The sequence below is a fragment of the Heterocephalus glaber genome, unplaced genomic scaffold (genome assembly GCF_053883595.1).
Source record: "Heterocephalus glaber isolate CG9 unplaced genomic scaffold, H.glaber_assembly_v1.0 deba00001564, whole genome shotgun sequence".
Lineage (NCBI taxonomy): Eukaryota > Metazoa > Chordata > Mammalia > Rodentia > Bathyergidae > Heterocephalus > Heterocephalus glaber.
This window is the reverse complement of record NW_028258351.1, coordinates 12,374,415-12,396,089: the sequence shown is the minus strand read 5'-3', so window position 1 is coordinate 12,396,089 and position 21,675 is coordinate 12,374,415. Positions and strand designations below refer to the sequence as shown.

The 21,675-nt window shown below is 49.0% G+C and overlaps 1 protein-coding gene across 3 annotated transcripts in view; it reads right to left on the bottom strand.

Moving 5' to 3' along the window:
• Positions 1 to 21,675, bottom strand: part of Abr (ABR activator of RhoGEF and GTPase) — a 198,377-nt gene that overhangs the window by 128,475 nt on the left and 48,227 nt on the right. Inside the window, exon 1 of one of the 3 annotated variants that reach the window (XM_004857096.4) lies at positions 21,145 to 21,657. The exons of 1 other annotated variant lie outside the window; for it this stretch is intronic. Coding sequence is in view for 1 of the 2 variants with exons in the window: in XM_004857094.4 (XP_004857151.1) it covers positions 15,694 to 15,754 (61 nt within the window). In the remaining variant the exon portion in view is untranslated. Of the gene's footprint in view, positions 1 to 15,693; positions 16,358 to 21,144; positions 21,658 to 21,675 lie in introns of those variants that run through there. One more of the 3 variants, XM_004857094.4, reaches the window with a different exon arrangement.

Genomic DNA, 21,675 nt, shown 5'->3' with positions numbered 1-21,675 from the left:
AATACTTGGAGACAGGAGGGCAGTGGTGGAACTTTAAAGCGACAGCCTGAGAAGGTAAGCAGCTACCAGCAACTCTGGGTAATAAGAAAGGGGAAGTAAATCAGGATGTCAATTAAGAAAGAAAACTGCTGTAGTCCTTGAGGTAAGAGCTTTGTTTCTTTTCTATAATAAACTTAAAGCTTCTGCTTGTAAATTCATATTATTGCTTCAGTTTTAATTTCCATTATCACTAAAGCAAGAACTCATGCTAGTCAGTGACACTTCTGTGACAACTCCACAGAAACTTTTCAGCAGCTTGGCCTCTAGGGAGGCACAAAGGTGAGAGAAAAGTAGTAAAACAGCAAGGAACACCTAATAGGACCCTCACAAAGTGTTACATACATACTTGAATCTGATGATAGGGATACAAGATAAAAATCCAAGACATCTAGTTAAATAGGAACTTTGGATAAGCAACAAATATGGTTTTAGTATACATATGTCCCAAATTTTGCATGGGAAATGCTTATATTTTAAAAAATTATTCATTGTGTATCTAAAGTCAAAGTTAACTGAACATCTTGGTTTTGTTTTTGTTCATTTGGTTTTTGAGATGTGGTCTTGCTGAATTGCCCGGGCTGGTCTTGAATTCTTGGGCTCAAGTGATCTTCCTACCTCAGCTTCCCACGTAGCTGGGTCTACAGGTGCACATGTGCTGTAACATACTTTTTATTTGATAAAATATTCAGCACCCTGTCTGGGGTTGGTAAGGTGGTTCCCATTTGGTAGGTGAGGAAACTGAAGCTCAAAGAGGTAAGTAAGCAGCTGGGTAACTGTCCCAAGAGGTATTCAAAGGCCATATGCCTTGTCAGTGGCACCTGCCCATTTCCACCGCACTCCTCTCTGAGGAAAGGCCAGGCCTTGAGCCAGAGAAACAGCCCTCAGCCACCTGCCTACATGAGATCCTGCATACAGAAAGAGCCATTTCTTCCCAGAGAGGGAGAATCTCTGCACCCCAAACCAGAGAGCATCAGGAAGCCTTCCGGTGAGCACAGAGCCAAGAGCAGGAGGTGCCAGAGAGGGCTGCACTCAGCCAGGGTGGCACCCACAGCTCTTCTGGGAGCCACCCCTGCCTGGGGCTGGGATCTGAAGGCAGAGAGCCCAGGAAAAACTCAGGAAGCTCCAGAGGAAACCCCTTAGGAAGTCCTGAAATAGTTCCACAACCAAGACAGAAAACTTCAGAAAGAACAGTCATGAGACCCATGGGGTGGGGGGGTGCTGAGTCCAGGGCATAGACCCAGACTGCAGCACCAGACAGTTTAGCGAGCTCATGACTGCTCACGCTGGGGGCCACCAAAGAGGCCTGGAACACACCGACCGTCCCCAGAAGGGGCCCCGCTTCTACACTCCTGGACACCAAGGTGGCGTATCACTTCAGTCATTCTCAGTTCTATTTTTATGCAAAGGTGGCAAGGAACAACAAATGTTCCAAGCAGAACAATTAAGTCACCAGATTCTACACTTGTCTTGCAAGCCCAGGGACCATGGCTGACCTTGATTGTAAGCAGGGATAGGGAAAGCTGGACCAAGAGTCTAAATATAGAGCCTGCTCCCCAGTCAGCGACTGCCCCCAACCCAGGTGAATTTCAGCTTCATCTTCACCTGCCAAGAAAAGCCCAAGAGTGTTGCTCCAGGTAAAAGACAACAGGTGCAAAAGTCATCTACAACTGGGTGTTGAGTCTAGAGGACTGGGAGTGAGATTAGGGCACCAGGAGGTGAAACTGTGCTAGAGATGGGTTGGAGTGGGTCTCTGCCAAGATTCCCACACCATGCTAAGGAGTTTCAATTTTATCCTACAGGAAAGGAGGAGTGAGGAGGCACTGGATTGTTGAGTGACTAAATTAGGGCTGGGATGGATGTGGCAGGAGTCTATATCCTTCCCACCCAGTGTGGGGAGCTCTGAGGGCTCCTTAGAACTGCAGAATAGGATGCTGGCCCCAACCTGCACAATCAGAACACACATTTTCAGAGCACACTCCAAGTGATTAATGTGTTCTGGTCCAGGCCAAGCCATGAGTTATGGCTGAGGCAGAGAAAGGGTCACTGGTTTTATCTCTCTAATATCCTTTGCTGACTGCTCTCCTACCCTTCCTGCACCCAGCTCTCTTTCCTCCTTACATCCTCCCAGTTCTTGATTCTCTTAGGTGGTCATAAGCTAGAACAACCAACCTCAGTGCCCTAGCAAGCTGGGTGTTGTGGTACATGCCTATAATCTCAGCATTTGCCTCTTTTCTGGGGGAGGTTACTGAGACGGTCTCACTATGTAAACCAGGCTGGCCTTGAACTCACTATGTAGGCCATGCTGGTCTCAAACTCACAATGATCCTCCTGCCTCAGCCTCTCAAGTTCTGGGATTACAGGTAGGCACCACCACCCTGTCCCAGTATTTGTCTTTAATCATAGCATTTGAGGGGCTGAGGCAGGAAGATCATGAATTTAAGGCCAGCCTGAGCTATTAGTGAGGCCCTGTCTCAAAAAAATCAAAAGATGATAGGTAGATAGGTAGACAGATAGATAGATAAAAATAACCACCATCAACAAATCACAAAGCATTCCCAAGCTCCTACCTGCTCAGCGCTCAGTAGGGTGTTGGAGTTCAGAACACACAATCCCAAAATATGACTGTAGGGGGACCAGAAAAGAGCACTCCAAAATGCACTTCTTTGCCAATATTTTGAGTCGGGTATTCTGAGATACTACAGATGCCTGCACAGTTCTGAAAATGGGTCCCTTTATAAGAGAAATTTACATCTACAAAGGAACTCTACATTACTACCCCTATCAGGAAGGGGGGCTTGTGCTAGACAACTTTGCTTTTTGAAAATCTTCATAATAAGCAACCTTTATTCACTATACAATTCATCCCCTACCCTGCCATAACTTGTACTGTCACCGCCCCCTAGAAGACCCAGGGCCCTATTCCTTTCTGTAGTTCAGAATGTCATATGGTCATCCCTTGGTATACCCAAATCCTTAAATGCTCAGGTCCCATGGTGCAGTATTTACATATAAGCTATATATACAACCTCCTATTTATTGCATTTTTAAAAAATTCTTTTATTGGTACATTTTAGGTATACAATACGTTTACATTTATCATTGGATGCTTGTACCTGTACATGATGTATCTTGGTTCTTATTTTTTTCCCCATTACCTGTGCGCCCTTCACCCCCTCCACCCTTCCCTATTTACATAGATTTCATTTCCATTTTTTTCTTTTCTCATAATTTTTCCTTTCCCTTCTTTCCTTTCCCCTTCCCCTCCTTCTATTTACTTTAAATCATGTCTAGATTACATGTAACATCGAATGCAATGTAAGTATCATGCAAATACCATGTAAATAGTTGTATTATTTAGGGAATAATGACAAGGAAAAAAGTTCCCATGTTTAGTACAGATGCTTTTGGGTTGTTTTGTTAACATGTGTTATACCACCGAACTTCTTCACTCTCAGGGGCCACAGACAAATTTTTTACTGAATATTTTTGACCTGGACTTGAACAGGAGTGGAACAAACATGGAACCCCTGGATCTGGATGTCTGACTATGCACTTCAGTCATCTGAGGCTTCTAGTCTCATATTGTGTGAGATTCTCCTGCATGGGCATGGAATTAAAACAGTTTCTCTCCTGTTCATTTGTCTTATGTCAATGCTATCTAGAGCCTAGCCAAGGAAAGAACCTAGTTAAGGGTGAATGGAAAGGAAAACATTGGTTAAATGATCCAGTCTCCTAGCAGAGAAACTTCTCAAACATATAGATGCCCAGTCCCAACCCTGAATCAAGTTCCCTGGAATCTGGGCACCTCTGTGAAAGGGCACAAGTGAGAACATCCAGACAGAACTGGACTGTAACCTAAGAGAATCTGTTTAACCTCTGTAGAGGCCTGGGGGGAAGTACCCTTATCCATAAAATGGGATAAAAATAACTGGAACTTCAGCAGGTTGTTGAAGATTAAATAGGATACTGTTTATAAAGTGCTTAGGACAATATCTGGCACCCTAGAATTCGGCCTTTGTTATTCTTCATGGCCCTAAGGAGTTTAGAGTCTGGCAGAGAAGAAATGACAACTGGCATGAAACGCTATAAAGCAGTGGTAGCGAACCAATGACAGGAGTGCCTGTTCACCGTCACCGCTTGGGAGGTAAACAACATAAGACAAATAGACGAGAAAGTGCTAAATGAGGTGAGTTGAAGATTGTGACCCAGGAATCTCACTAAGGTGAGTGCTATCAGACCTGGAGGCCTTGCTCAGGTGGTAGTTGAGCTGAGGCTTGAAGCTGAAGAGTTCACCAGAGCACAGGTTTGCTGTGGGATGGTGAGAGGCCTCACTGGCTAGTACAGGGAGAGTGTGCTTAGATGTTGGGAAATCAGAGTGGATGCTTAGGGAATGTTGAAGACAGTTTGGACCAGATGTGGAAATGGCCCCTATTGATGTTTCTGGAAAACAGAGAGGCAGATAAATTGAGTTTAAGTCTTTATTCTTTTCTGAAGCTTGGGAAATGATGAGAAAAAAGTCTGCACATGTTCAGTACAGATGCATTTTTTCTGAATATTTTTGATCTGTAGTTGGTTGAATCCAAGAATGCACACAGTCAAGTGGAAAAGGAGTGAAGTATCTGACTCAGGGAGGAGGCTCGAGGATACTGCAGGCATCTGCTACGAGGGCTACAAGTGGTAGCAGCTGACCAGCCACAGACAGGGTCCTCAGGCCAGAGCTTTTCTATTTTGTGTCTCATCTGCCTTTCTAAGGAGCTGAAGTTAGAATCAGCTCCTACTTTTGCTCTCTCCAGTTTCTGGACCCAAAGACAGTACAGTGCTCACTGGCCCACCTGGGTGGGCACTATTCTGACCTCCCAAGGTGGCGAACATTTGGTCAGGAGCTGCCATAGGTCTACAAAATGCCTGGCGGCCTGAGTCAGGGAAAGTGGCCATTCCACACAGCTGGGAGGCATACCAGCTGGTCTCTCCTTTACCCTCTCAGTGGTACACTAGGAAATTAATAACTATTTCTGCTCCATTAACACTAAATTTAGCCCTTGGGGGGAAATGCGGGTAGGAAGGACATGGGATTTGTCTCGAAAGAGTCACTCATAAAGGACAGATCCCTAAGATTCTGTCACAAAGGAAGGGGGTGGGCAGAAAAAATCCACTAATCACCATGCCAGCCCCTGTCTCATCCCTAAGATGAAGTGAACAAGTTTTCACAGGTTTGCTGTGAGGACTAAATGAGTTTATGAGTGTTAGACACTAGCTCAAGTCTGGTACCCTTTAGGTATCAATTGCTTTGTTGCTTTTATTTATTTTTTTTGGTACCAGGGATCGAGCTCAGGTCCTTCTGCTTGTGAGGCAGGTGGTGGAACCACTGAGCTAAATCCCCGGCCCAGTTGCTTTTATTTTTATTGGGAAATGGATTCATAAGAGAGAGATGTCAGGGATTGCTTCACATCTAGCTGGAATCTAGAGCCACAGAAGGGTCTGACTTGATTCAGGATCCACTGTTAGTCCTGTAAATAGGACTAAAAGGCAGAGGGATTAAAGGCCCTGTACCCAAACATGGTCCCTGGATTGCCACCAACAGCACCTAGGAATCTACTAGAATGCTGAACTTTATGTCTCATCCCAGACCTACTGATCTGAGACGCTTAATGAGATCCCCAGGCGGTTTCCATGTTTATTACAGTTTGAGAAGCCACTCTAGGTATTTGATTCTAAGGAAACCCATTTCCTTCCCTCCTTATTCCCACTACAGAAAATACTGGACCTAGGATTCTGGGAGATGGAAGTAGATAACACCAATGCAGGGTACTAAATTACTCTCAATCACATGTTCAGAAAATTCTTTCCTTCTTTATTACTTTCAAACATGCCTATTGCTGATGAAGAAAGATTTTGTTCTCTCTCTCCTTTTCCCTTTAACCAAAGAAACAGGGGGGCTGGGAATTAGATCCTTCCAAGAGCAATGGTGTGTAACTAGAATTAATAGCACTGTCTAGTTTTTTATGCATTTACTTGTAAGGCAACCTTTTGTTTATTGTAACTGCTACAAGTTTTCCATTAGTTTTCTTTCTAAATAAGTTGTATCTTAATGAATCAAATGGAAGAAAAAACATTAAGTCCATAATAACAATGGTGTGTGAAAATTTCAAAAATCACAACAGTGGCATATGAATGACCGCAGCTTGGTAAATTATTATTCCCTGTAGTCAATAAGGGCCCTTTGTGATCATTTTATCCACTGTTACTTTGTAGGTCATGAAATCACTGTTATAGGTCATGATCATCACATTTTTATTTTTGTTTTTCATGGAGTAGAATGGGAAAGAATAGAAGGGCATAAAAATACCAGTGCATTTCAAGTGTGATAGGGTAAGAGCTGTTCCATGAAACTTTGTTATATGTAAAATGTTATGCAAGCATATGAGTTGTAGTGTATGGGTTCTAGTACAAAGAGTTAGCAAGTCACTCCTCCAGCCCAGTCTCGACTGGTAGATGGCCCTGGCCTCTGCTAACTGAATCCCAATATGTAGAATTTACCCCTTTAGCCAGGTCACCCATGGTTAAATTTCTCTTAACACTACATCCTAGACCTTCCCACCATAGCTCTCTGGCTCTTCTCTCATGACATAGAACTGACCACAGTAACCACTGCCATAAATTAGTGGGTGCTTCTCAATTCTCCTGAGGTGAGGGAAGATGTACTGAGTCTCTGCTTCAACCGCACAAAAAGAACTGTAAAGAAGCACTAGAGAGACACATCCTTTTTGGAGGAATGGAGCTCTTATTACCAAGATCTGCTCTTCTGGCCTGCCATGTCTCTGGGTATTGAGCAGCCCTGTGTCAGGGGCCTTCCTTGACAGATATCTCTTCCCTGGAAAAAAAGTGATAGAGGAGAGGCAAGAGGGTGGAGGGAAGGGCAGGAATACCAGGAGGCAAGTGGGAAAGTGGTGGAGAGACCACAGGGTGGTACCTGGGGGAGGGAGCTTGTCAAGGCTGGGTGTGGTGATACAGAGCTACCTGTAATTCCAGCATGCTGGGAGGCTGAAGCAAGAGGAGCACAAGTTAAGCCCAGTCTGGGCAAATTAGCAAGACCTGTCTCAAAAAATAAAAAAGGATGAGTATGTAACTCTGGCTGTGTTCTGGAAGCACAGAGGGGCTGGTGGGGACAGAAGAAGGGCCAGAGGAGGGAGGAGGCTAGGGTAGCAGGTTGAAGGTAGTGGGAAGAGAAGGGTCAGGAGCAACTAAGTCCCTGGGGGCAACTGAAATTTCACATTTCCCCCCTAAAAAAAGAAAGCTGACTGAGAGGGAGTGGTACATAGGTCCCTATACCACATCAAGCAAGAGTTTCTAAAAATGCCACTGACTCAGCGAAGGAAGTGAGATGCCACTGAAATTCTGAGCAGCAAAGGGAAAGGAAGAGAGAAGCTAGCACACACACGTCCCCCACTCTCACATTCCTGCTTTGGTTCTCAGCTCTGGTTCTCAGCTTGGGGCAGCTTTTCTCCCTCTGGCTCACCACACACAGGCCCTTGGTGAAATGGGACCTCCAGTCCTGTTTGGGCCCTTCTGGCCTCAGCCAAAGGGGGTCTGCTAAGGTGTAAGTGCTCAGGCTCAGGGTGCCCCAGAGGACCAGCATCTTACAGGGGGCTTTCTGAGACTGGGGGCTTGGGTGGGTGTGGGATGGGGCTGGAGGAGCTGCACCATGCCAGCCTGTCATTAGCATGCACCCGGGTGAGTTCAGACACAGTGGCCAGCTCTCAGCCCAAGCAGCCCTGGCCTGGGCAAGGAAGGGCTCTTGGTGCTCTGTGGCCTGATTTATGGCTGAGAGTTTTTTCTTTCTGAAACCGTGGAGGTGAATTTTAAAAGGCCGGAGAGCAGGGCCAGCACACTTAGGTTCTGCCAAGTCCTCTTTTCCAGTTCCCATTTTCTTGCCCCTGGCTGCCACTCTTCACTGGAAGCTAGGTACTAACTGTACCCTATCTCCACCTCCAAAAATTCTCTCTCTCTCTCTCTCTCTCAGCATTTCTTGCCAATAATCACAGAAATGAGGTAATTCTGGGATATGGACTCTGAGTGCCCGTGGAGAGATGTCCTTGGGATCCTCTCCTAGGAAGAGGTAACATGGTTGGTGGGGGCTAACAGGACAACTGGGGGCTGAGCTGCCCACATACCATGGGGGAGCCAAGACACAGTCTTCACAGTTGTCACTCTGGCTAGGGAGATCAACCAATCAATCAACCTGTGAAATACCAGCTGCCAAGAGGCCCTCACTATACTGCTATGTGGGAGAAAGTACAGTTTAGAATCAAGCAAACCAAAGGGCCAGGGATTTAGCTCAGTGGTTCTGCTGCCTGCCTCGCAAATGCAAGGTCGCAAGTTCGATCCCTGGTACCAAAAAAAAAAAAAAAAAAGAATCAAGCAAACCTGATGTTCAAAGCCTGGCTTGTCCTCTAGGTTGATGACCTTGAATTATGTTCCTGAGCCCCAACTTCCTCCCTAACAAACAGAGAAAATAACTCCTGCCTCATGAGACACAGCCTTTAAAGATTGGTGATAACCTGTCAAATGCCTAGGCCAGAGCCTAGAGTAGGTACTGAACTGGTATTGGCTATAATCATAATTGTGGATGGAACCTGACTAGGCTATAGAATCAGAGATCTGAAATCTGGTCACCATAAGCTGGGAGACCTTCAGCAAAAACTCAGCCTCTCAGGGTCTGTTTCCTCATCTATATCACAGGAGATAATAATTGTTGCCCTTTATGGGGTTTTATGATAATGCATGTAAAGTACCTAGCACAATATCTGACACAGAGCAGGCCTGATTATATGTTATATTCATCTCCATTCTTTCTAGACCAAAGGGAAAAGTCAAATTTCTATGAACCCAATGGGACTGGTGGACTTTCTTTTTGGGTACCGGGGATTGAACTTGGGTCCTTGCGCTTGCACAGCAGGCGACAAAACCACTGAGCTAAATCCCTGGCCCTTTGGTGGACTTTCTTTTCATTAGGCCCAATGGTTCTCTGTACCTCTGCAAAATCTACACACTGTTCCCAAAGAGGGCTCCACTGGGTATCACAAAAAAATACACTGTCACTGACTGCAAAACTCTCATAAAGGGAGAGGTTCTTCCTAAAACTATGCCTTCAAAAAATGGCTCACAAGCTGTTAAGGCTGTTAATATGCCACTAGATAAGGTAACCACAAATAAGGAAATCAATTGCTGCTGTGGGGAGTTGATGTCCCCCCCAGTCAGAGAGATAACTGGGCTTAATTACACAGCATCTTTACTCTCCATAATCATGATCCATTAAACCCATGCAGCTGTCTAGGCAGCAATGCCCCGGGGGGAAGGGGTTAGCCCGGCACACTAACAGGATCAGCCTTTCAATCCCATGAAGGCCACATCCTTCCCCAACAGCCCTCAGTAAATTCACAAGTTCCTAGTCAATCCTGAGCTATTTGAGGAGGGACTGACTTCATCAACATCCCAGGGAGACCAGTGGTCTTGCTGCCTGGAGCGATAACATCTCTGAGCTCCTTTGGCACTGATCCACCTGCGGGACCTAGCCAACCTACCACTTCTGCAGACTTTGCTCATCTTAGGCAAAATGCATGATCACATCTGCCACATCACCTGTGCTCTAGAGGGACATGACAGCATCAGCAGAGAGAGGAGAGACAAGAAAGGGAAAAATGGCATCTGACCAATGGGGTCTTCACAGAGCTCACTCCATCTAGTCCCATCTCCTGAAAGCCAGAGTGACCCTGACATTTTCTGTATAACCAGTAACCCATATTCATCTTTTGTTGTCGTGTGTGGTTGGGGAGGAAGGGCCAGAGAAGACAGGAATTAAGCATGGGGCCAGAGAACAGAGGAAGATCAAATCTAGGGACACAGAACTGACTGGCTTCTCCCTCCACAAAGGGTCATAGTACCAGTTGGTCCCACCTCAAAGGGCTCTCTGCCAAATGCCTCGAGCAAGGGGAGGTTTGAATATCTGTCCCCAACCTCCATATGGGGGTGCACTCCACAGTCTGCCCATTGTCCTGATTTCTTTCTTCTCCCCCATTCACAGAGTCTGGAGAAGGTTCTCCCCAAGCTCCAGGGACCAGCAGAACATCTTGCTGCCAAGGCACCCACAGTTCCAATGGACCATATCTTACCCTAAGAAAAAGAAGCTGAGGCAGATCAAGGTCAAACACCAAAAAATAACCTCCCCTACAACAGCCCTGGAGACAGATGTGTCTGCAGGCTTCTCCTATTGATCCAAACAGTCTTCAGAGCAAAGGAGATAGGACCTGGTAAGTAATACCCTGGTGTATCGCCTTAGCCTACCACAGCCAAAGGCCTGGCAGGAGGCAAAAGACTCAAAGTTAGGCCAGGATTTAGCTCAGTGGTGCTGACACCTGCCTCGAAAGCACAAGGTCCCAAGTTCAATCCCCAGTACCAAAAAAAAAAAAAAAAAAAAGAACTAAAAAGACTCAAAGTTGTCCTGAGACCACCTAAAGCTGCCTAGTTCCGGTTTTGCCTCCCAGGGCTCAAGCTGATCGAACAGCTGCTGCACAAACACTGTAGTGAAGCCTTCCAATCACAAGCCCTAGCAAAGTACAAGTCTCCCTTGGGGGGGGTCTCTGAATCCACTTACAAGCTACTACAATTACTAAAGCCACACACCAGAAAACTTGTGAATGGGGCAGTTATTGGGTTTCTGGGATTTCAGGTGGAGCAAGAAGTTAAAGGAGCCAAGAACTCAGAATTTTTTCCTTTCTCTCTCACACTTGTGTAGTCAAAAGCCATCAGGGTATGAGGCATTGGGCTAGGCCATTGATGGTGAACATTTTAAAGCTTTCAATCATACAAACAGCTCGTTGCAGTGCACATGCCATCAGTTCACCACCCGTGGTGGGCACTCTTTTAAAAGCTGGGGTGTGGCTCAGGGGATGAGCAATTGCCTAGCATGTGCAATTGAGGCCCAAAGTTCAATCCCAGCAAGTGAGTGGGGCTGGCTGTACCTATTAGTCCCCTTGCCACTTTCCCAGCCCCTTCCAAACTCATCTGAAAGACATTCACGGATCCCTGTTCAATGATGAGGACTGTGATGAGATAGAAGCCAGGGCAATTCAACAGCACTCCTCACCTTCAAAGCACTTTATAAACATTAACTAATCCACACCACACCTACGAAAGATGACACAGCCTCACTTCTCAGAGGAGTGGGCACAAGGAAGATACCAAAATCACCCCCAGAAACAGATCATACCTCAGACATGGCAGAGCCAAGTATTCCATCTTACTCCTGAGAGAAGCAGAATAGATTTTCTCATCACCTGTCTATCTCTACCTCCTTAGTATCTAAGTTACTTCTGACTAATTCACCACGAATGGTCTCATCCTTTTTTTTCCTTTTTCTTTTTCTTTTTGCTGTACTGAGGATTGAACCCAGGGGCACTCTACCACTGAGCTGCATCCCTAGCTTATTTATTTATTTATTTATTTATATTTTAAGACAGGGTCTTTTTAAGTCACCTAGAAGGAACTTAAACTTTCAATCCTCCTGCCTCAGCCTCCCTCAGTGCTGGGATCACAGGCATATGCCACTATACCTGGCTCATTTCTTTCTTTTCCCAAAGTACAACAACAGCAACAATCACAACAACAAAAATTAAGTTTTTCTGAGTAGATGACTTAATTATTCTGCCAGCCCCACTTCTGAGGCTTCAGCAGCCATGACAATTATGGGCTGGCACCGACAAGAAGGAATAAATTACTGGAACTATTCAGAGCACAAGAAAGCATCCATTTGCAGGTGTTCACAGGCATATCAGGGGCGGTCTGATGTAGCCTGGTTGAGTGAGCTGTTCTAACGAAATGCACATCATGCCAGTAGCTTGGTCCTTGGTTTGGGAATGTAGGCCTAAGATGAGACATTGAGGCAGGCTCAGGATTACCTTGAGAGGGACTTATATTCCCATAACCCCAAATACTTTCCTGGCCCATGGATGGGAACTGAATCTATAAGGAATGAGAAAATATCACAAGAGACCAAAATATCCCTTGGAAATGCTTCTGGGGATAAAGATGTTAGCTTCAAAATGCAGGTTTCTTGTAACTACAGATGGTCATGTGCTGCCTTCTATGAGATCCAAGAAACTGCAGGCTTCTGCGTGGCTCAGTAGGGTAGGTGTGTTTGGGATTGGTACGGAATTGCTTGGGACAAAAAAGAGGCTAAAATGGCAAAGAAAGAGACCTAAAATGCAGCCCTCAGCTTGTCTTCTAAATAAACCCTGATCTTAAATTTAAAGACTTCCCATTTGAAGAAAAGCCAAGTGCCTAGGGCACGTATACATCTCAATCCAGATCTATTTGGAGGGCTATAGCTCTACCTGGAGGGACAGAGAAAGTTTCAGAGTACCCCTCATTTCTGGATTACTTCACAGTTAGTTTAGTCTAGCCTAACTCCGTGGTAGAGAAGGTGGAAAGCATTTAGTGGAAAGTGTGGTTGGTGAAAGGCAGAGGAGATAAAAAGAAAAGAACAGTCCGGCAAAGAAAATCATGCAAGCCCTAGCTATTGAAGAGAGAAGTCGGCACTATTACATTCATGCAGGAAAAAGACTGGCATGGATACAGGAACCTGGGATGACTGGAACCCTAGTCTGTCACTCTAGTTTATCAGGGGCAAAGGACCCTGATCCAATCAGTTCCAGATCACACTGGTATCTGGGATCTGACCCATCTCCTTGAGTCAGACAAATCACCATTACCTCAGCCCTTCGAGACTTCTACCATGGGAGAGAAAGGCAATTTTCTGCCCACTCCTTCTCAAGTGACCATCAACCTGTAATGAAGTGGACATACTCCTCCTGGGATACATGCTGACATCAGAAAGAACAGGTCTACAACTCCAAAGGTAAGAAGTGTATGAGGAAGGGGTGGGCAGTCTGGCACCTAGGAGCAGAGAGCCATTGGTCTCAGTGGGCTAAGATGGAGCTCAGCCACATACTGCTGCCTGGCCTAGGCCCCAGGTCCTACAAAAGACACAGGGACAAATTGGGGTCAGAGTCATTGAAGCCACTTATATTGGTGGATCATTTCAGGGAGAACTCTGGGACAGAAGACTAAAGAGACAGATGTCCCCTGTTCCATGACATTCCAAGGCCTTGAAGAAGCTCACACATATCTGGGTGATGCTCAAAGTCCTCCTCACTGTGCTAGGATATAGTCTGAATTCCTACTCTGTCATTTATGAGTTAATACCATGTGTAAATGATTTCGGTTTACTGAATCTACCTTTCCCAATCTGTAAGAGTTGAGAGTTGGGAAGTTTGGCAAGAATGGTTAGGAACCCAGTACCCAGGACACAGCACGTACTGAGGAGATGCTGTGATCACAGTTATGGGGCAGCGCTATGACTGAACCTCCATCACTGAGAAATCACACCGGCTGCCCTGGATTCACTCCATTTACCATTCCTGATGGATCTGGCATCTGTGGGGAACCTGTCTCCCCAGGATTGTGAGCCTTTTAGGCAAACAGCTCCCCAGGAGGCAGAACTTCCTCTGGAAGCCACAAAGCCATGCTGCCAGGCAAATGACAGCCTGGGTATTTGTTTTAATTTAGGCTCTTGTCAAGAGGAAACTTTGATGGCTAACAGCCCAAACATGACTGCATAGTACCTCCCCAGGGGGCTCTCAAATAAAACATTCTGAGGAGGGAGGCAGGGGCTCCTCACACTGCCCCCAAGCTAGTGTTCCCTGCCCATCCCACCGTCTAGATGCCCCCAGATACTAGGGTGGTGTCAGCAGGGTAGACAGCTCAGATGCCAGCCTGCCTGAATCAGGACTGATTTCCAATTCCTCTAAAGAGGCCCTGGGTCTAATTCCCTTCTCTGGCATTCCTGTGGTCAGGAATTCTCAAAGCAGCCTAGGGCAATTTGCTTCTCAGCTCCAGGCTGGGAGACAGGGCACTTGAAATGATCAGGTGAGGAAGTCTTCAGCAATGGAGAGAAAGCCAGAGATGGGATTTCTATAGTTTTCTATGCTTTGGGAAATAGGGAAACCAGTACTGGGTTTTGCAAAAAGCCAGAAAGATTCAGGAATATAAGCAGTATGTGACTATGAGGCATTGTTATGACTGTTATTTGCAAAAGCACAGCTAAGCAGAGGTCACTAATCCTTTCTTCGGGTCAGGAGCTGATCTGCATCAGGCTCTGAACAGATGTGTGTCCCCATTCACGCAGACACACACACACACACACACACACACACACACACACACACACATGCCACACAGCCTTGGGCCCTGACCCTCACCCAATGAAGCTGCCTCTGCTGGGGATGGAGCAGATGGAGTGGCTGGGCTTGGTGCAGCACTGACACCCAGGGGAACTGGCTTTGCCCCTTTGATGTTGAAAAACCAAAGCAGAATGAACCATCATAAGGACAGGTCCTGGGAAAAGGAGAGGAAGGAAAGTAGGGTAGGGGGAGGGGAGATGGTGAATGACAGGGCTCCAGGGTATACAGAGGGCAAAGGATTCTGGGTGCTGTGGAGCCTCCAGGGCAAGACTTTGGGGGCTGAAGCCATCATCCCCCTCCAAATAAGGGTATCATTAAGGAACTCGAGCCAAGTTGACCCTTAATGACGTCCTTGTTCCATCCAGTGTCCAGAATCAGAATCTGGCTCCATCTGCCTCCCTGCACTCCAGCCTCGGGCTTCTGGGCTGGGAGATGCTATAGGAGAGAGTGGGAGAGTCCCATTCAAGTGAGTCCAGAAGACTGAAATGTAATATCTTCCTCAAAGGCCAGCAGGACCCTCCTCCCACATCCCTTGAAGCCTCTGGGAAAGGCCTCTCAAGGGAGGGGTGGGGAAAGGGGGCAGTGCCTGTTTTGGGAGGTATGCGGGGGTGAGGGAGGCTCCCAGGGTTGGGCCCAAGCCCTCAAGAAGTCCAAGTGCTCAGTTACACATTCGCCGCGGCAGTGTAAGAGCAATCACATGACCGCAGCAGATTTGGGAGCGAGGGGGTGGAGAACCCGAAAAGGTTTGGCTTTTTTTTCCTTCTATTTTTTGGGGCTGTGGGGTGGTGATGAGGATGAGGGTGGTGATGTGGCTGGCAGGAAAGACTGCTGAGCCAGAGATTTTCAGCTCCTTCATCCAAAAGGCCGCCCCAGAGATCTGCACCTCCAGTCTCGGTTTCAACCCGATCCCACCCCCAAACCACACAACGGGCCCAGGATGTCCCTGAGGTGACAAACTCGAGCGCCAAGGACTTTCCCCAAAATGACCTTTCTGCTTCAGCGTGGACGGAGAAGCCACCGGTTTCGGTGCTGAGACTGCACCCTAAAAACGGCGCTTCCTTCTCCCGCAGGGCGGGAGAGCGCTAGGTTACACAACAGGTGGGAGGAGGTGACACAGCTCCCTGGCCTCGTCGGTCCGCTGCTCCCCTGAAGTCTGAGACTTCAAGTCTGGGCTCCGGAGTCCCCATCCGCGGACCGCCTCGAGGGTCCCCGTGCCGCTCTCCTGCTCCCCTCCCGCGGCGCACCTGGCGCACGGTGCCCGCAGCCCCTCGCCAGCGCAGCGGCTCCCGGACGAGCCCGGCACCTGGGACCCGGGGCCCCTTGGCGCGCGGCCTCCCCAGCCCGAGCTCACACGTACTGCTGTAGAGGGTGTCGATCCAGGAAAGGCGCGGCAGGCCCCGGTGGCTGAGCGGCTCCATCCCCGCGGCTCCGCGCGGCGGCGGCGGCGGCGGCGGCGGCTGGGTCAGATCGGAAACCCGACCCTCATCGCACAACAAAGGAGGGAGGGTGCGGGCGGGCGGGGAGCCAGGCGGGGCGGCCAGACTCGGAGACCGAAGTTGCCCAGTAAGAGCTGGAGTCGGGGGAGGCAGGGGAACAGGTAGCAGGGAGGAGCGAGCCGGCACTGCCGAGGAGGAGGAAGCGAGTGCAGGCGAGCGCCCCCGGGAACCCTTCGGGCCGCTGCGGATCCCGGAGCGGAGGCCCGCGGCGCGCCCGCCAACTAGCAACTTCCCGGGGGCTGCTCTGCGCCCAGGGGCGGGGGCGAGGCGACCAATCGGCGCGAGGCTCCGGCGCCCCCACCGCCAGCCGCAGCCCGCCTCCGCTCCGGGAGGGGGTGTGGGGAGCAGCCCCGGGCCCCACAGACGCGCGGGCGACCGGGGCTCCGGCCCGCCCGCGAGCAGGGGTCCCACAGAGTCTCAGGGCGGCGGCGCAGCTCCCCCTCCTCCCCGGCTGGGCTCAGCAGAATTCTGGCAACCCGCAGACTTGGTGCCGCGGGGAGACCTCTGGGCCCGCAGGGGTGACATCACCTGCCTGCCACCCCAGGATCTCCAAGCGCAGTTTTGGGGATGGTGCGGCTGCCAGGCCCCTCCCCTAGACAAGCCAGGGGAGCGGCGCTGACGGGGTTAACGTCCTGCCCGCCCGCAGCGCCGGCCCGGGTCGGTTTTCTTGCAAATCTTACTAGCGCTTCATCTATTTAAACACCCTGGCCCTTACTTTGCGTCAGTTCCTGCCCTACACTCCAGGGGACGGGAGCTGGAGAAGGAGGGGCGTGGGGGTCAAAAAAGGTGTGCCTAGGAAAGACCAACTCTAAGATGTGCTGCTTTGGGGTGGGAAGGCAAACTGGAGTACTGGAGAACTCCGGGGTCTTCCAATTCCTCCAGAAACCCCCTGTGGGAATCCCTATCTGCGCAAGCACATACAAGTTCAGGGAACCCTGGGCTCAAGAAGTCTCAGAGGACAGAACCTTTGGAAACAAAATTTCTGCTAACAGAGACCACCCCACCAAGGGGAGTGAGGGCCTGGGGGGTGGGGAGTTATGCCTCAGGTGTGGTGTTACTGGGACCCTTTGCAGCTTTCCGTTAGATTCGGTCCTGTAGATCTTCTCAGGCCAAGGGACACGGGGTGAAGAGGCTGGAGTGGAGGGGAGACAGGCTTGCATGGTCCAGGACAGCAGGGCCTGAAGCCCCTTTCCGTTCCTGACCTCCTGGGAAGGGAGGCAGTAGCTCCTCCCTCAAAGGAACCCTGCACCGGACCACTTAGGGACAGGATAGTGACATTTCTGACCATGAAGCAATCCCCACCCTACCCCATCTCCAGGTAGCTTAAAGGCAAAAACTTCAAAGGACTATACAGGGAGTTAAGTGCACTCTGGCCTCTGTGGAGGGCAGCATTGTTAGCATCCACAGAACTTGGAGCAGGGATGTGCTTCATCATTCCAAACAATCACAGATCTAGTTCTTAAAGGGAGAAGCACAGTCCCAGTGCTCTGGGAGGCTCAAGCAGATGGATGGCAAGTTCAAGCACAGCTTGGGTAACTTTAGTGAGACTATGCCTCAAAATAAAAATTAAAAACAACTTGGTGCTGTAGTTCAGTGCCAAGGCCCTGGGTTCAATCCCCAATACCTCAAAAGGGGGGAACAGACCTTCTCCATGATGCTGGGAGAATGGTGCCCAGTTCTGTAAGCTGCCCAGCACTCCCTCCACAGCTACCCAAGGGGAGATGGTAGCCACCAGTTCACAGTGGCCGGGGTTGAGCCCCTGGGAAGTGCAAAAGAAGATGCTCTGAGGGTGTGAAAGCCTTTGTAGGTAGCTGGACCCCTAACGTGCACCTCTCCCTCTGTCTACTGTTTCTTCCATCCCAGCCTTCCCTGCTCAATCTCTGGCTCTGTCTTGCTGCCCCTCCTTGATCAGCTATCACCCTTCCACCATCCCTGATTCGCACATAAGATTGGGAGGGCCAAGCTGGCACCTGGAGCTTGGCAGGGAGGGGGCCATGCATCTCCAATGAGTTGCTCCACAAATAGAGCTCTGGATGGGAGAGGGAGCAAGCAGGCTCTCCAAGGCAGCAGAAAGAAGAGCAGAGAGGGGCTGAGGGCTTCTTTTCTTTCAGCATGGAACTCTGGGAAAGCACAGAACCCCAAAGAGAGGTGGAAACAGGAGCATGAGCTGCAGTCATCCAGACCATCAGCCCTGGCAAACAGCAGTGTTGTTCCCTCCCCCAAAACAACAAGACTGGGATCAAGACAACCTGCGCCAGGGGGATTTTCCTGAGGGTCACATCCGGTGCTGACTGTGAGGCAGCCTTGGATGTATATTTCTGTGTGAGTCACATACATTTGCATACATTTTACATTTTTATCTACAAAGGCTTGAACAAGCTATTTTCAGCATTTTTCAAGCTAAAATGTTGCAGTTGCTCCCCTTAGCGTTGGCATAGTTTGCTTCCCTCACCCCTTACATTCTACCCAATCCTGCCCTGGACCGTCTCTCCCAAAACACAATGTAGGATAGAGGGAGAGACAGTCATGGAGGCTCTACTTCCTAATATCTGACCCTGAATACCTCCTGTGTGCCTGGATTTGGGTCTTAGGGTTTTGTTCACAAGGATGAACTCACTGTGAGCTCAATGTCATCTCAGTTTACTGCATTTTCCAGGCAAGAAAACTGAGGTATTGAGTAGCCAAGTGACCCACTCAGACAAATTAGTGGGGACTGGGATTTGGACCCTACAGCCTGCTTAACGGCCACTCATGCTACAGGGTGTCAAAGGTCCCTGGAAATCTTTGCTGGTTGATGGGTGAGAGACCACCTTGTAGGAAACTCTTCTAGCCCCGCTCCATTTCCAGACCCACATGTCTTGGGAAAAGGTAGTTACTTCAAGATTCCCTTCACGCTTCACTGGATGGCCTCTAGTAGTTGTTAACACCAAATAGCCTAACCTTGGCCACAGAAAGACGGGTGCACTTTAGAACACTAGGGCAATTTGACCCTGCCTAAACAGCTGCCTCCAGATCCCTGGTGATGAGGTGATGAGGGCCGGGGAGAGGCTGGGGAAACCCTGCTGCACACCCAGGGAAGGAAGGAGTTAAAGAGTCATTCTCCTATTTTGCCCAAGGCTTGCTACCCTGAAGTCCCCTCAACCCAAGCCATCAAGCCCAATCTGTCAGAGAAGCCTGGAGGTGTTCTTGCAGACAGACCTCTGGGATTCAGCTAAGTGCCTGGGCCTGTCCCTGTACCCTAAGGCACTGAGTCAGCAGCCACCACTCCACCTCCTCCAATTCCCTACTAACCACTCCCTGTCCAGTCCTGGGGCCAACACTCTCCATCTTGCTCAGCCCTCCCTCTAGCCTGTGCAGTCAGGCTGTCCTCAGCTCCCTCATCTCTGTAGTGACCTGCCTGCTCTTCCCTCATTGCTGGATTTAAGGGTTGGTTACACTGCTAGGAATGTTGAGCTGATGCCGAGGGGCTGAGTAGAAAGGAGATCTACCTCATTCTGAAGGCCAGCAGTCTGCCCTTTATTCTCACGGGTGTGTTACTCACTGCCTCTCCAACAACCAACTTGGTTCTGCAAACCACTTGGCCAGGATATAAAAGTGATGCTTAGATGATGCTGCTTAGGATCAAACCTGGGCATCTCCACTTTTCTTCCCTTTTCACATTAGCATCCCAGCTCCACTGTGCACAACAGGAAGGCCCCAGAGGTCCCTGCTTCCTTGATGATCCAACAGCAGTCATTGCTGGTAAAAAGAATGTGTCGCCATGCTGAGGCCACACAGGGGTCACCAGTGTGTGCAAAGGCTGGATGTACCCTCCCTGAAAGAGCTGCTGTATAAAGCTGGGTCTGCATCTTTCTCACTGGAGGGTACCCACTGCCCAGTCCAGTGGATGAATGAGGATCAGGTAGACCTCCAAAGCAGTTATCGCTGCACTGTGCTGATCCCAGAGCAGCTTTCTGCCAAAAGCCCAAGAGACTGACATTCAATAATGCTTGTTGAACAAGTCAAATTAATGACAGTTAACATTTAATGAGTGCTTAAGTGCCAAGCATTGCTCTATGTATTTTACATAGATTATTTCACCTAATCCTCACAATAAGCCAGTGAGATAGGGACTACTATTATCTCTGCTTCACAGAAGAAACTGCAGTGCAGAAAGGCTAAGCCATTGCATAGCTAACAGGTGATAACACTTGAAAATGAACCGAATCTGAATCCAGAGTCCATGTGTATAGCTGTGCATTGGGCTGCAAAGAGTGAACCAATGAATAAACACAGTGAAGTTAAAGTCAGGGTGAAGAAATAGGAGCTACATGGGAAGGCAAGGCAGTGTTATTCCAGAACCCCCTGGGGCCACCAATAATTAAGCAAAAGAGACCTGGTTCCCAAAGCAAACCTCATCTACTACAATAGGGCAGATGACCCTGGAGACAAGCTGAACACAATCCAAGAGTCTCCCGCACACCAGGCCCCACCAAACCCCACTGTTCTACACTTTCGCCCAGGCTCAAGGCTTTCCAGCCTCAGTTTTCACACCTGCAGGAGATGAACATCCCATGGACCACACAGATGACCTACAGGCCTCCTCTCAGCCCTAGTAGACTGTAAACTTTGCTTCCCAGCAGATCCTCAGTGCCCTATTTTCTACTCCTTGTTTTATTTCTGTTTCCTGTACACATACTGTTCTGAGCTTTACCCTCACCCTTTGATATGGAAAGAAGAAAATTCCCCAGGCTTTCCCTAAGTCACCTCTTGGGAGGAGGCTTGGCCTTAGACTGTCCTTTGCCTTCTTTCTACCTGCCTCTGCTCAGTTTCCTCGCTTCTCCTACAAACAGTGAGGTCTACAAACAATACAGATGAACTCAAAGCCCTTTCCAATTCATTTTTCTACTGCAGTTTTATATCAGCTGAGTCATGGGGAAGATTTGTAGCCCTGGAAAAATGTAGACCTGATCTCCAGAGAACTGCATACACCCCCATATTGCCTCCCTTAGCATTACTGTCAGGAGAAAGTACAGAAATATCCAGGTCCCAGCAGGAGTGACACTCCCTGCATATGTCCCCAGGGGCTGTGCCGAAGCCCTGCTCCACAGCCAGGGGCCATGGCAAGTTCAGCCTCCTGAGCAAAGCGGCTGGTTTAGATGAGACTAACCAAACTGCAATTTCAGGAGGGTCTCTTGCCAAGCCCCAGATAAAGTGGCCTTCACCAGACCTTGCTCAGATTGTCTCACCCACGGTCAACATGAGAGTTGTCCTGGAATCAATCGGACAGGCCTGTAGAGCACAGTCTGAAGCCCTCTCCATCCCTTACTTACCTTCAAGTCCCCATCGGCATCTGGAAAGATGCAAGCAAGCTGAAGAGGAGACAGGAGGATTCTCTAAGTTGCCAAAGCCCAGAGATCAAGTTCAGTGGCTCCAATTTCATCAGCTCCAAGGGTAGTGGTAACAGGTCAAGCTGGGGCCAGACCTCACAGACTGGCCCTCTGCCCTCCTATGGGATCACTCCCTGAAGCTGGCTGTGCTTCTTACTCTTTTAGCCAGAGTCCTGCAGATGTGTCCCAGCCCTGCGCTGCTCTGCCAGGCTGGCCCTATCCCCATCAGGGCCAAGAGTTGCTGCAGAGGCTGAAGGCTGCCAGGGAGACTGGCTATGAGAGGTGGCAGTTCAACATCCAGGAAGTTGAAGCCAAAGAAGCCTCTGAGCCTAACCAGGGCTGCTTGCCCTTGGTGGAGACTCACTGTGGGGTTAACACGCAGTGTGTCATTGTGTGGCCATGTCTCTTTAAGGACCAGGCCTCTTTAAAGCAAGTTCCCTCTGCAGTGAACTCTGGTCACCACCAGTCCTGCGA